This window comes from Rhinatrema bivittatum, chromosome 7, assembly GCF_901001135.1.
Source record: "Rhinatrema bivittatum chromosome 7, aRhiBiv1.1, whole genome shotgun sequence".
In the NCBI taxonomy this organism is placed as follows: Eukaryota; Metazoa; Chordata; class Amphibia; order Gymnophiona; family Rhinatrematidae; genus Rhinatrema; species Rhinatrema bivittatum.
In genome coordinates, this window is record NC_042621.1 from 238420311 (window position 1) to 238432553 (window position 12243).

Genomic DNA, 12243 nt, shown 5'->3' on the forward strand with positions numbered 1-12243 from the left:
TCATGCAGAATATTGTTATCTATCTCTGATCTCCACTGTCTCTGCCTCTCTTTGGACCATCGCCGCTCCTCGTCATTCTGCCTCTCTTATCTGGTCCCTCGCAGATCAGCCATTCGTCTGAATTTCTCTCAGGTCCCTACTGTTCCTTTTCTGTCCGTATCTTTATCTGGTCCCTCTCTGTCCTGTGTCATCCTTTCTGATCTCTCTCTCTCGCTGTCCTGTGCCTGTCTTTCTGTTTCATCTTTATTCCCATCTCACTCTTCCCCACTGCTGCCATATACTGGAACTGAGCTTCAGGTGCAAAAAAAAACAAACAAAAACCCACACACTTTATCTGGTCTATATTCTAGTTCCATAAATTTTCTTGCTACATATAAAAATGCACCTTCTTCCAGATACTGTTAGTTTGCTTTTAATGAGGATTACTTTATAGGCCACACCCTGTACTGGATATCCAGCTGCTATGCTTCTTTTACACTGTGAACCAATCTCCTTTCCTGTTTCCGCTGTTTTGCACACTGTCCTTTGGTGGCACCAGACTGGGAGTCCCACACTTCTCGTTCCTTATAAACAATGCCTGAGTAGCCCTTATACTAAATAAAACCGAGATTCTCAGCTATACAGCCGAAAATCAAAGTTTTCTGCTGGCTCCCTGCCTGTTTTGGGTTTGCTTGCTCCCCGCCCCATACCGAGCTCCACCTTTTTTAATTACTCCTGCTGCTGCCTTTCTCTGGTTGGGTGCCCTAAAGTTTTCCCTCCCCGTGAGGGAATTTTGAAATCCCTAATTATTATTGTTGTTATCTCTCCTCCCCGATTCCTTTCCCATGGCTGGCTCCAGTTCTCCTGCCCAGTAATGCAGCCCATGGCCTTACCGGCTAGACCACCTTAAAAGGAAGGAAATAGAAATATGATCATGTGCATAGGCAGCGGGCGACTTATAACCAATCACCTTCACGTAAAGTCATGTAGACAGGGAGCAAGGTAAGACCAATCAGGAGCCGGCTTACATCGGGACTGTAGCAAAAAAAAAAAAAAAAGGGCCAAAACTTGACATGTCCTATAAAAGAAAGGAAATGCATGGTGTTTGTGTGGCCCTGCACAGCGGGCGTAGCGCGCAGGGAGCCAATCAGCTCGCTCACTGCTCATACGTCATGATCCGCTAGCTGCAGCAAGTCTGCCCCTCTCCTCCGTTCCAAAACAATAACATCAACAGCATCGTCGTGTGAAGGGCTCGGAGCTGCCTTGTGGGATCCCCCGGCCGGAGCGACTGTGAGCGAGTCCGCGAAGGAAGGAGGAAAGGTTGGAGGATAAAGGGCCCTGGATCCAAACGGAGAGAGGGGCAGCATGGCACACAGCGAAGGGCTAAATGTGCAGGAGGAAAATTTACAGGGTAAGCAACGAAACCTAACCCAGACAGGAACGGCCGTCCAGGTTCTCCAAAGTTTTCGGCTCGGGCGCTGCTGCTAGCGAGAGCTGCGGGGCACGGGAGGTTCCTTTCCTGGTGTTTCTCATGTGTTAATGTCATAGCGTGGGAAACCTGCTAATAAGCTGCAGCTTGAAGAGCTAACAGTGGGGCGGGGGGCACAGCACAGCACCTAGAATCATAAAAATAACCTTTAAAATATTTCACCGTTTGTGTGCCAATTATAGCAATTTTATCAACTACTGGATCTGAAAAGTAGTGGAGGGTTTTGTTTTCTTGCGTCAAGAGGTGTTGGAATGCCTGGTCTCACTAGCAATGATCTTTCCACGTAAACCGTGTTGTGGTGTTGTTTTGTTTTTGCTGTAGGTATAGCTGCACTGCGATTTCATTGACACAAATATCGGACAGTCGAAGAGGCTATCAATTATCTATATATATGATAAATAGTACTGAGTATGTTGAGGAATTAGAAATAACTTTTTTAATTTCAGCAAATTATGCTGACAAACTTTAGTGTTGAACATTAGCTGATATAAAATTACAGAAGTTTTAATAACTAATGTAGAGCATTGATAATGTTTATGTACATTAATGCTTTGACATCTTACTGTTCATATACATCTTTGGAGATATTCTTTCAGCATTCTTAAGCTTATATTCTGGTTTATTCCATTCAGTGACTTGTGTAACAATTCACTGATCAGATCCAAACTTGGGGGATAAGTGGAACATGGGCCTGGTGCTTACCCTATTGAAAATGACCTTGTTAGATCAGGGTGAGATTTACAATAGAGTCAAGGCTGAAAAGCACTAAAAAAAAAAAAATCCATGCATAAGCATGTTTCACTTCCTTGTTTAATATATTGTTTACTACATTACAAGTCCAGGCTTAAATGTTCAGAAATAGTTTTAACATCGTTTTATTTCTCATCCTTGGAACAGGAATCTGATCACCCAGAATGGCACCTAGATACTCAGAATACCTACCAAGAGTTCTAAGTGCTTTGCTGTCTTGGCATTGACTTGAATTGATTTTGTAAGAAAATTGATTAATGTATGAACCTGGCATGTTAGGGAGCTAGAAGCCTGGCCTAAAGATTAGATCAATGGGCTAAGAGCCAGAGAAGCCAACATTCAAATCCCATTTCTCCCACTAATACTCCATGTGACCTTGGGCAATTCACTCTATCTTCCATTATATCATAGGTTGTGCTCTGACTTAGCTAAGATTGATTCAGCTCAGATTGTAGTCTGATTTTTCACTGAATTATGAGCTGTGTTTATCTCTTTGAGGAAGGGAATCTTGTGCCATCTGGGCAACTGTTTCTTGTGTTTTGTTTGTTTGTTTTTATCACTGCAGAGGTGAAAGATAATGTCAGATTTGCTAGAAATGTTGAGAACATTTTTTTAAGTGAGTTGAAAGGTGTTAAGAAACTTGAGAGGAAAAGAGGTGGTAGTTTTCAGATTTAAGTTATTTTTGTTCCTGCTGTTTTCATGTTTCTTTTCCTTCTTTCCTATATGTCGGTCCCTGGCCTATTGTTGCCTGCATGACAACAGTCCAGTATAAAGAAATCAGAGAGGTTCCAATAAAGTCCTAGTGATCTGCCAGCTAGTGTATCATGGCCTTTTCCCAATTCTACCTCAATAGGAGTGGTCCTTAAGAAAAATAATTTGTAATCAACATTCAAGGAAGGAAGGTTTATGTGATCACTGTGTGCATTCTACTAATAGTTTTTACAATTGATGTCCTACTGACACTAAATTTTCAGGGTATATCAGGCAAGGGAGGGGGCAAGAAAAATTGGACAAACACTTGTCATCCCCCTAATAACTTGATTGTTTTGCATCCAGTTTTTTCAAAAGGGCATGGGACAAACATTGTGGATCCCTAAAGACTTAAAGAAAGAGATGATATAACATGTATGCATGGGGTAACTTGCATGGAATGGCAGTTACTACCCTTAACAGAATGCATGAGGGTAACCTGCACGGAATGGTAGTTACTACCCTTAACAGAATGCATGAGGGTAACCTGCACGGAATGGTAGTTACTACCCTTAACAGAACATAAGGGGATAATAACCTGCACGGAGCGGCAGATACTACCATAAGCAAATTGCTGGGCAGATTGATGGAGCATTTGGTCTTTTTCTGCCATCATTACTATGTTACCATGTCAGGTGGTCCACAGGGATCATGGTGTAGTGGTTTTTTTTGGAGGGGGAATCTGAATATTGCACAAATCCATACATTTTATCTATCTATTGAAATCATTTTTTAAACCACATACCTGGCCAATGCAGGCCGCCCAAAGCAGCGTACAATAAAAAGAACATCCATCAATACAAATAAAACAGACAGTCAAACTAAAACAAATTCTACCACCTAACAACATTTTTGTTATCCATCGATCCACAGCAGATTTTCAGGACAGAGAGGACATGAGGACAGGGGTTCTTCTTTGGATTCATGTATTCCACAAATTTGTGTGTGTAATTATAACAAATAACTTTGTTTATTTTGTATCCAATCCACAGCAAATTGTTTGTACATGTCAGGTCATGAAGGGATATTGTTTGGGAGGATCCATGCATTCCACGAGTCCATGCAGACAATTATACCACCAAATAACTTTGGGGTTTTTCATCTGATCCACAGCAAGTTTTCAGGACATGTCAGGGGGCATAAACATTCGGACGGGGTAGGATTTTTTTTTTTGCTCTGCATACACCCCCTTACATCGTTTTTTTTTTTTTTGTTTTTTTTGTTTTGCATCTGATCCACATCGAATTTCAGGACATACTGTGGGACCACAAGGATCATGACAGGTATATTTGGAGTATCCACATTTTCCTCGACTACATATAATTATAGCCACCTAATAACTTTTGGATTTTACATGCATTCCACACCAAATTCTTATCTGATTTGAGGGTTCTAGGAGAATCAGGACAAGGGAATTATTTGGGGGATCCACATATTCCACAGAGATGTGTGCACAGTTAACACCACTGAATAAGTTTTTTTGTTTTGTATCCGATCCACACCAAATTTCCAGGATATGAGGGCAGTAGAAAATGGTAAATGGAATTCACTCTGAGGAAAGAAGTGATTAGAGGAGTGCTTCAGGGATCTGTCTTGGTGCCAGTTCTGTACAGTAGCTGAATAATATTGCATGCAGAGGAGAGAAAAAGTATATTTTTTTGCAGATGACACCAAGATCTGCAGCAGAGTGGACATTCCTGAGACAGAGACAGAATCAGCAGTGATCTAAGAAAGCTTGAGGCATGACCAAGTGCTTGCCAGTTAAGATTCAGTGCAAAAAAGTGCAGTCATGCATTTGGGGTGCAGAAATCTGAGAGAACAGTACTTAATGGTGAGTGAGGTACTGATGTGCAATAATCTGGAGAGATGCCGTGGAATGATCATTCGGATGACCTTAAGGTAGCAAAACTATGAGAAGGCAGGTGTCTAAAGCCAGAGGGATGTTAGGAAGCATAAGGGAAAGGCATTAACCAAATAATGCCGTTGGTTAGACCTCATCTAGAATATTGAATTTATTTGTGGAGGCCATATCTCCACAAGAAGCGGGTCAGAAAAAGGCTACCAAAATGGTGCAGGTCTGAACCAAAAAGCCCTATGTGATGAGTTTTAAGAACTTAAATATGTATACCCTAAAGGGGAGATATGACAGACCTTTACATTTCTGAAAGGAATAAATAATGCCCAAGGACCAAACCTTTTTCCAGGGGAAGGAATGCATATAACATTTTGTTCTAGAGCATTCCTTTCTCTGGAATGCTCGCTCTTATTATACCCAGTCTTGGGCACATTTAGAGCAGGGTGAGTTCTGATAGCTCAATAAATGTGTATATATGAAGTGAATGTTTGAGAGGCAGGGAATGAGTGTTTTTATGAAACTATGTCCTGACATGCCTTGCTTGCATTAACCTATTCCTTTGTCATGTCTTTGTCTGGCTTTTCAGAATACTTCTGATGTAGCAGTTACAAAATGAATAAACAGTTTAACAAAAGTAATGATTGTATGTATTTATTTAAAACATTTTTCTGCATTGGCCTCATCAATTCTGAAGAATAGCAGATTATTATTGTTGTATATTGGACATATTAACAGTAATAACTTAAAAATATGACATGGTAACAGAGCTGAGCCTGGGCCAGAGAAGTTGTTTTTCCCCTTCAGTGGATTTTTAAGTGCAAGAACAATAGACTTTATGAGGCCATACTTGCTAATGCAAGTTTTTGGATGACAATAGTAAATACTTTCAGAAAAAAAGTTTACAAGCTTTTCGAAGAAAAAGGATTGGTAGGGATGGGGGTCACAAGTACCTTAACTGGCAGCGCTTTTTAAGCACCGTCATCATGGGGCCTGTGATCTAGCGCATGTTTATAGGCCCTGCAGTGGCCCCCCTGTAGCATGCGTTTCTGTAGTAATAGCTCTGCATTGGGAGGGATCATGGGCCACCGCAGGACCTATGATCTTCCACTGGCTCAGAGACTCCCTGCTGACTTTCATTACTAATGTAGATCACAGTCTGCTCTGAACCAGCCATGAGGGGAGAGGAGAGAAGGGATGAGTGTTTACGGGCTGGTAGAGTGCCACTGCACTTCTCTCCTCGCCTACCACTGAACCTATCCAAGAAAAAATGTTACCCCTGTCATCGGCCTGCCCACTCTAACCACCAGTTGTCATCCGCTGTTGACCTGGGGCCCAAGGAAAATGTTATTGTTGGCCATGGCCCAAGGGATATCCGGAGGAGGCGGATGTTCGAAGGGAGGGATCAGATGCAGAAGGGGTTTGAGGGTTGGATTGAATGGCAGGAGGTTTCAGAAGGGGGTTCTGCTGGAGAGGTGGGGGTGGGGAGTGGATTGACTGTGGAAGGAGAGAGAAGGGGAATGACAGAAGATCAACTGGGGAATGTAAAAGAGGAGCTTGGGAGTGAGGGGGATCTGGGGTGAGAGAAATGTTGGATGGGATGAGAGGGAGGGGATCACAAAGGATCAGATGGGCTTATAAAAATGGCTTGGTGTGAGAGGGAACAGTGGAATGCAAAAAGGGCTGGAAGGCGTGGCAGTGGATAGGATTGTAAGAGGGGAGGAGGTTAAGAGGGAACTCTCTGCAGAGGATGGATGTTGAAAAAGAATCGGGTGGAGGTTGAGAGAGGGATACCTAACATGCAGGAGTGGCGTGATAGTACGAGGGGGCCACTATCCTCCTTATTTATTTTGGTTGCTGTCTGGGTGTCATAAATTTAAGTGCTAAAATAGGGCCACATTAGCTAAAAGCTTGGGAAGCCCAGTATTTGACTATTAGACAGCGGTGATTCAGGAACTTAAACCAATTATATTTTGTGTTGCAAAGGAATTTTGTTTTTATATGACTTATGGTTAAATACAGTTGGGTTGTGAATTTTCACTTTTGTATGGATTATCATAAATAGAGGCAGGGGGGTTTCTTGTGTAAGCAATAACATAGGAAAATGTTGGCATTCTTTAAAAGGTGGCACTATAAAGTCTATTTCGTCTCTGCCCAAAACCAGGTAGAAGTAATAATTAAAAAAAGAAAACAAAATTTGCCTTGTGTAATTTGGACCCTTATTTTTTTAACTTGTTTTGCCTCTGTTTTACCATTTTTGCTCTCCTCTTCCCACCACGTGTGTTCTCTGTGGCCCAGCAGCTCTCCCATCCAGGTCTAACTGCAATTGCTAGGAACCCATGTGACTTGGAGTTCAGGCTTTTTCCATGAAACAAAGCCCGAAACCTGGGGGGGGGGGCAGACAAGGGGTTGTAAAAATTAAAAAAAACAAACACAAAAAAACCCCAAAACCCACCCCAATCCTTCAAAATTAATTGCAACCCCCCCCCCCCAAAAAAAAAAACAAAACAAAACTTGCCATCGCTCCTACCATGTGACAGAGGCCGGCCAATGGCACCGATAGCCTGTCACATGGTATGGGCAAAGGGCCATTGGCGCCATGTTGATTACCGGCAGCCCATGGCCCAAGAGCGGGAGATCGCTCCCGGGACCCCCGCTGGACCACCAGGGGAATTCTGGCAAGTTTTTTGGGGGGGTTGCAATTAATTAAATTTGAAGGGTTGGGGTGGGTTTGGGGTTTATTTGTTTGTTTTTTTTTTAAGGCCCCCCCCCCAGGGACTTTCAGTCCCTTTTGATGTAGGGCTTATATTTCAAGCCCTACAACAAAAAAATCCTGAAAATGAAGCTAGGGCTTATTTTCAAGGTAGGGTTTATTTTCGGGGAAACAGTTTCTTAAATTTGGAAATACATCTCATTCAGATTTATTAGGCATATTCTGAAAACTAGACCCCTGGGGATTGTAGTTAGATACTTCTGCCCCAGTATCATGCTCTAGTACCATAGAGCCAGCTTCTTCAAAAGAGATGTTTTTCCACCTGTTAGGCTCCAGCCATCTCTCCTGTGTAACCCCCTCACCTCTGATCCAAAGTGACTCTGGCAGCATCCTATTCCAAGGACGCAGGATAGAACTTCCTGTAAAGTTGGATGGCGTTTATAGGCTGTCTCTTGCAACCAGCCAGTGCCTTGGCAACAGGTCTCCTGAGTAGACTGCTTCTCAGTGTGTGGTGCTAGTTTGTGGCCCTGCCTACTGTGTTCCAGCTCTTGGCTTGCCTGGTGTCTGCCCATTCCCCTTTTTCTTGTCGTCTTGTATGTTCTGCCTCTGTTTCTTCTGCCTACCCTGCTTCTTCAGATTTACTTCTTGAACCTGACCTCTGCTTTGGATCTGACTACTGCTTGCCTGCTGCCTGCCCTGACCCTGGTTTATCTTGGATTCTGCCTTCTGCTGCCACCTTGCTTTGTTCTCTGGACCTCCTTGTTTGCCACCCACCTTGACCTTTGCTTGGACCTGGACACTCTCTCTCTTGTCTTGACCCTGGGACCTGTCTAGGTCCTGCTGTCTGTCTGCAGCAGGGGCTCAACCTCTGGGAATGACGATTGGTATAGGTGAAGCTCCTGCTAGTCCCATCCAGGCTCTTTCACCTGTGGTTAGTCTGGGCCACATGCGTTTGCCCGTGTGGCTGTGTCAACCACACCACTGCACAAGGGTCCAAAACCATAAGTTTGCTGAGCCCATGGACCTGGCAGATGTTGCTGCCCTCCATGCCAATCCAGCCAAACAATAGAAACAACTGCACCCAGAACTTAGCTTTAAATTTTAAATCACTTGTTTAGTTTGGAGGAAAAAAACTTCAGATGTACATTCCAGGCAGCGCATGCCTTTGATATGAAAAACAAAAGCACCATTATTAGTAAAAATCTCCTTTCTGGTCTTAAAGATAACCATTAAATGTACATTTATATATTTTTTTTTGTAAAATTTTATATTGTGGAAAATGTCTTTGTCTTATGAATTAGATTTGTGATAATCCCCAAACCATTAAAATTGCTGCAAAAACTTGTTTTAAAAGGAGGAACTTACTCTCAGCTTATCTCAAATGTAGTGTTCAGCCTGCATTCAAAGAATCCATCAGTCCTACACTGTCAGCGTTTCACCCCACAATGGCTGTGTCAAGGATGATGTAGCAAAACCTTTTGGTAATTCTATTAAAAATAAAAGAATGGTTGTGAGAGTTTTCTTTATTATTTAAATTGAGAAAGAAAAGGCAAAAAACAAACTCACCAGCCTTAAAAGAATCACTCTATTTCTTTCTCTGTTTCACACATGCTCTGTTTGAGTTTTCAAAGAAGTCTGTGGCTAGACAATACCTTTTTTTCTGCTGATATTTAAAAAAAAAAAAAAAAATCGTTGACCAATCACTGATCACACATATGACCCATCCTGAGCAGTGCACACCGAGAGAGATTTACAAACCCGTTTCAAATGTTGAACTAAAAAGTATTCCACCATTGGATATAAAAGTCAAACCAATAATTTAACTCATTCTTTGGGCACAAATTAATTTTCCATGGAATTTTAAATGCTGATTGCTAACTCCTTCACTTACATGTATGAGGATGGCATTGATCTCACAACATAATTCTTTAAGTGAAAAAATACTCGTGGATGCATCTACCAAATGCACCACAGAAGGAGCTTCTCAATGGGTGTATATATATAAAAGACTATTATGCTCTGAGATACATGTCTTAGCTGATCATACATGTCACCTAATTAGATTAATCCACACTTAGAAAAATAATTTTCCTTGAGTTTTATAGCATGACCTTTTGAAAAATCAGAAAAAATGTCCCCATTCAATGTTAAAATTCAGCCCAATAGGTTGTAAATTGTTGAACTCTTAGATCCATTTTTGTTCTCTTTGATTTATATGTTATCTCTTTCCCCGTCATGTGGATGTTTAAAAATGGTATCGATCACAAAACACCTATAGTCCTAAACTTGTAAGATGCCTCAGCTGAATGTGCCACCAAAGGTGCTTCTAAATGTTTATGCTTAAGGCAACATTTATGCTCTGAAATACGTGTCCTTAAACTTCTTTTTGTTTTCCCTACATATATTTTTTTACTGGGGCATATGGCCACATATACCACATAAGTGGATGTGCAATTTGTGAAAAGTTTCAACCAATATACTTTTTTAGAATAAGGATGGACACATTTTTAAATATTAGAATTGACTTCACAAAAGAAACACGAGCCACATTTGAAATAGCCTGTGATTGGTTGATCTTCCAGGAGTCCTTGGCACAGAAAGAAACGTAGGACTTCTTCAAATTTTTACCTCAGGTGTACTTAAAACACAATTTCTTATCTTCAAATGTATGATTTAAATTCAGAATATCCCAATTATTCCTGATGATCCGACTTGCATGTCTCGAACCTGCCGTATATTCTAGTACACGTGAAAATATCTTCTTGCTTATTAAAGCCAACATTTTCAAACCTGATGCGTGCAAAAACTGGGGAATACGTGTATGGCCGAGCGCATTTTAAAAACAGCCCGGCAATGCATGTATCTCCCGATAGGTGCCAAAGTGCCAGGCTCCTTGAAAGGGGTGGGCTGGGGCCGACCGGGACAGCAGCCATTAGACCCTGTCCTGGTAAAGTGCACGCCAGCAGCCGGCCGACATGCACAACTTACCTGCTCTTTGAGCAGAAGTAAGTTTAAAAAAAAAAAAAATAGAGTAGTTAGGTGGGGATTAGGGGTCAGGGTGGAGAGGGGAAAAGGGAGGAAAGGTAGTTAGGGGGTTAGGGAAGTTCCCTCCCAGTCCGCTCCTTAATTGGAGCGGACTGGGAGGGAACTGGGCAAAGGTCCGATTGCATCGCCGCACATATTTTTAAAATATTCTCCTCCTGTAAGCGAGTCGCGACTCACCGCATCAATATTAAAATCGGGCGCGCATGTGTGTGCAGGTATCATTTAATAACATGCGTGCGGCAGCACGCGCATGTTATAAAATTGTCTCATCCATGTGCGCGTGCCGGGAACCGCAAACACAAACGCGCACATGTTTTACAATCTACCCCTTATTCTTTTCGTGCTATGTAATAGTTCCTCTCTCTAGGATAATATAAGGCCCGTTTGTATGCTTTCCATTTGACAGACAATGGGTAACCCCTCCCAAAAACATTTTTGATAACATTTTTATTGTGTCTTAACATTGGAACAAATCTTCTTGATCCTTAAAAATTGCGCATTCAGTAAATTGGCAAGGAGAGCATAAGGATGTGTGCTTGAAAAACGTAAAAATTTGTTGCGGTCAGTAATCTTTTGATGGACAGTAGTAGCAATCTCAAATGATTCATTGAGAACATCCAAAATAATTGATTCTTGTGTAACTGTGACTCATTGTAAATTGTATCGCTTCATTGCAACTATTTAATCACTTGAACTGAGCCATCCCACAACATAAAGATGTCATCAGTCTTTCTTTTCCACATAAAGATTTTATGTTTGAATGGAGATTGATCTATCTAAATTCTTTTAAACTCGGCCATATATAAATTGGCTAATGATGGTGCCATCGTTGAGCCCATTCCTGTACCACCTACCTGTAAATATAATTGCTGTTGAAACAAGAACAAATTTTCTTTCAGTGCAATGAGCAATAGGACTGGAGTTGAAAGAAGGTACATTGTGCAGATGGTCCCTGTGCTTGAAATGTATTGATATAATTTCCAAAGCCTCATCCTGCGGGATGCTTGTGTATAGCGAATTAACATCTAAGGTGACCATTAACATCCTGGCCCAATGTTTGTTCTATCAATTGTATTCAATAAATTAAAAAATGTTTTGTGTCCTGAATATAAGAAGGCATGTGTACCACAAATGGTTAAAAAAAAAAAAAAAAAAAAAAAAAAAAAGTATGTACATAAACAGACAGTGGTACTAAAATTGAATCATTGGCAGACACATTTGGTCTGCCAGGCGGTTTTATGAAGTTTTTATTAATCTTTGGCGGAAAGATTCTTGCGGCACATTGGGGAAAATAGCTCATAAGAACAAAAAAAATTGCAATACTGGGTCAGACCAAGGGTCCATCAAGCCCAGCATCCTGTCTCCAACAGTGGCCAATCCAGGCTACAAGTACCTGGCAAGTAATGGTACCCTGAGGGAAAACCATGGTTTCTCAACGACTCTGGGAATGTGTTCTAAAATGGGCCCTTGACTCATGACAGGCAGGACACCAAGGAGCCAGCCAAACACTGGAACTAATTAACCACTATTACTGGTGGTCCCAAATTTGAAAGGATGTCAAGAATTATGTAGAGTCTTATCCAGTCTGTACCATAAATAAAAGCTCCCGAGTCCAGCCCTCAGTCTTACTTCACCCTCTTCCCTTACATAAAGAACCTTCAACAC

The 12243-nt window shown here is 41.6% G+C and overlaps 1 protein-coding gene across 1 annotated transcript in view; it reads left to right on the forward strand.

The window, feature by feature from the left end:
* Window positions 1–1096: 1096 nt before the first annotated feature.
* The window catches only part of BNIP3 (BCL2 interacting protein 3), a 39211-nt gene continuing 28064 nt past the window's right edge, over window positions 1097–12243 (forward strand). Inside the window, 1 exon segment of the mRNA XM_029610723.1 lies at window positions 1097–1390. Within this exon segment, the coding sequence (XP_029466583.1) occupies window positions 1345–1390 (46 nt within the window). The 5' untranslated portion in view covers window positions 1097–1344.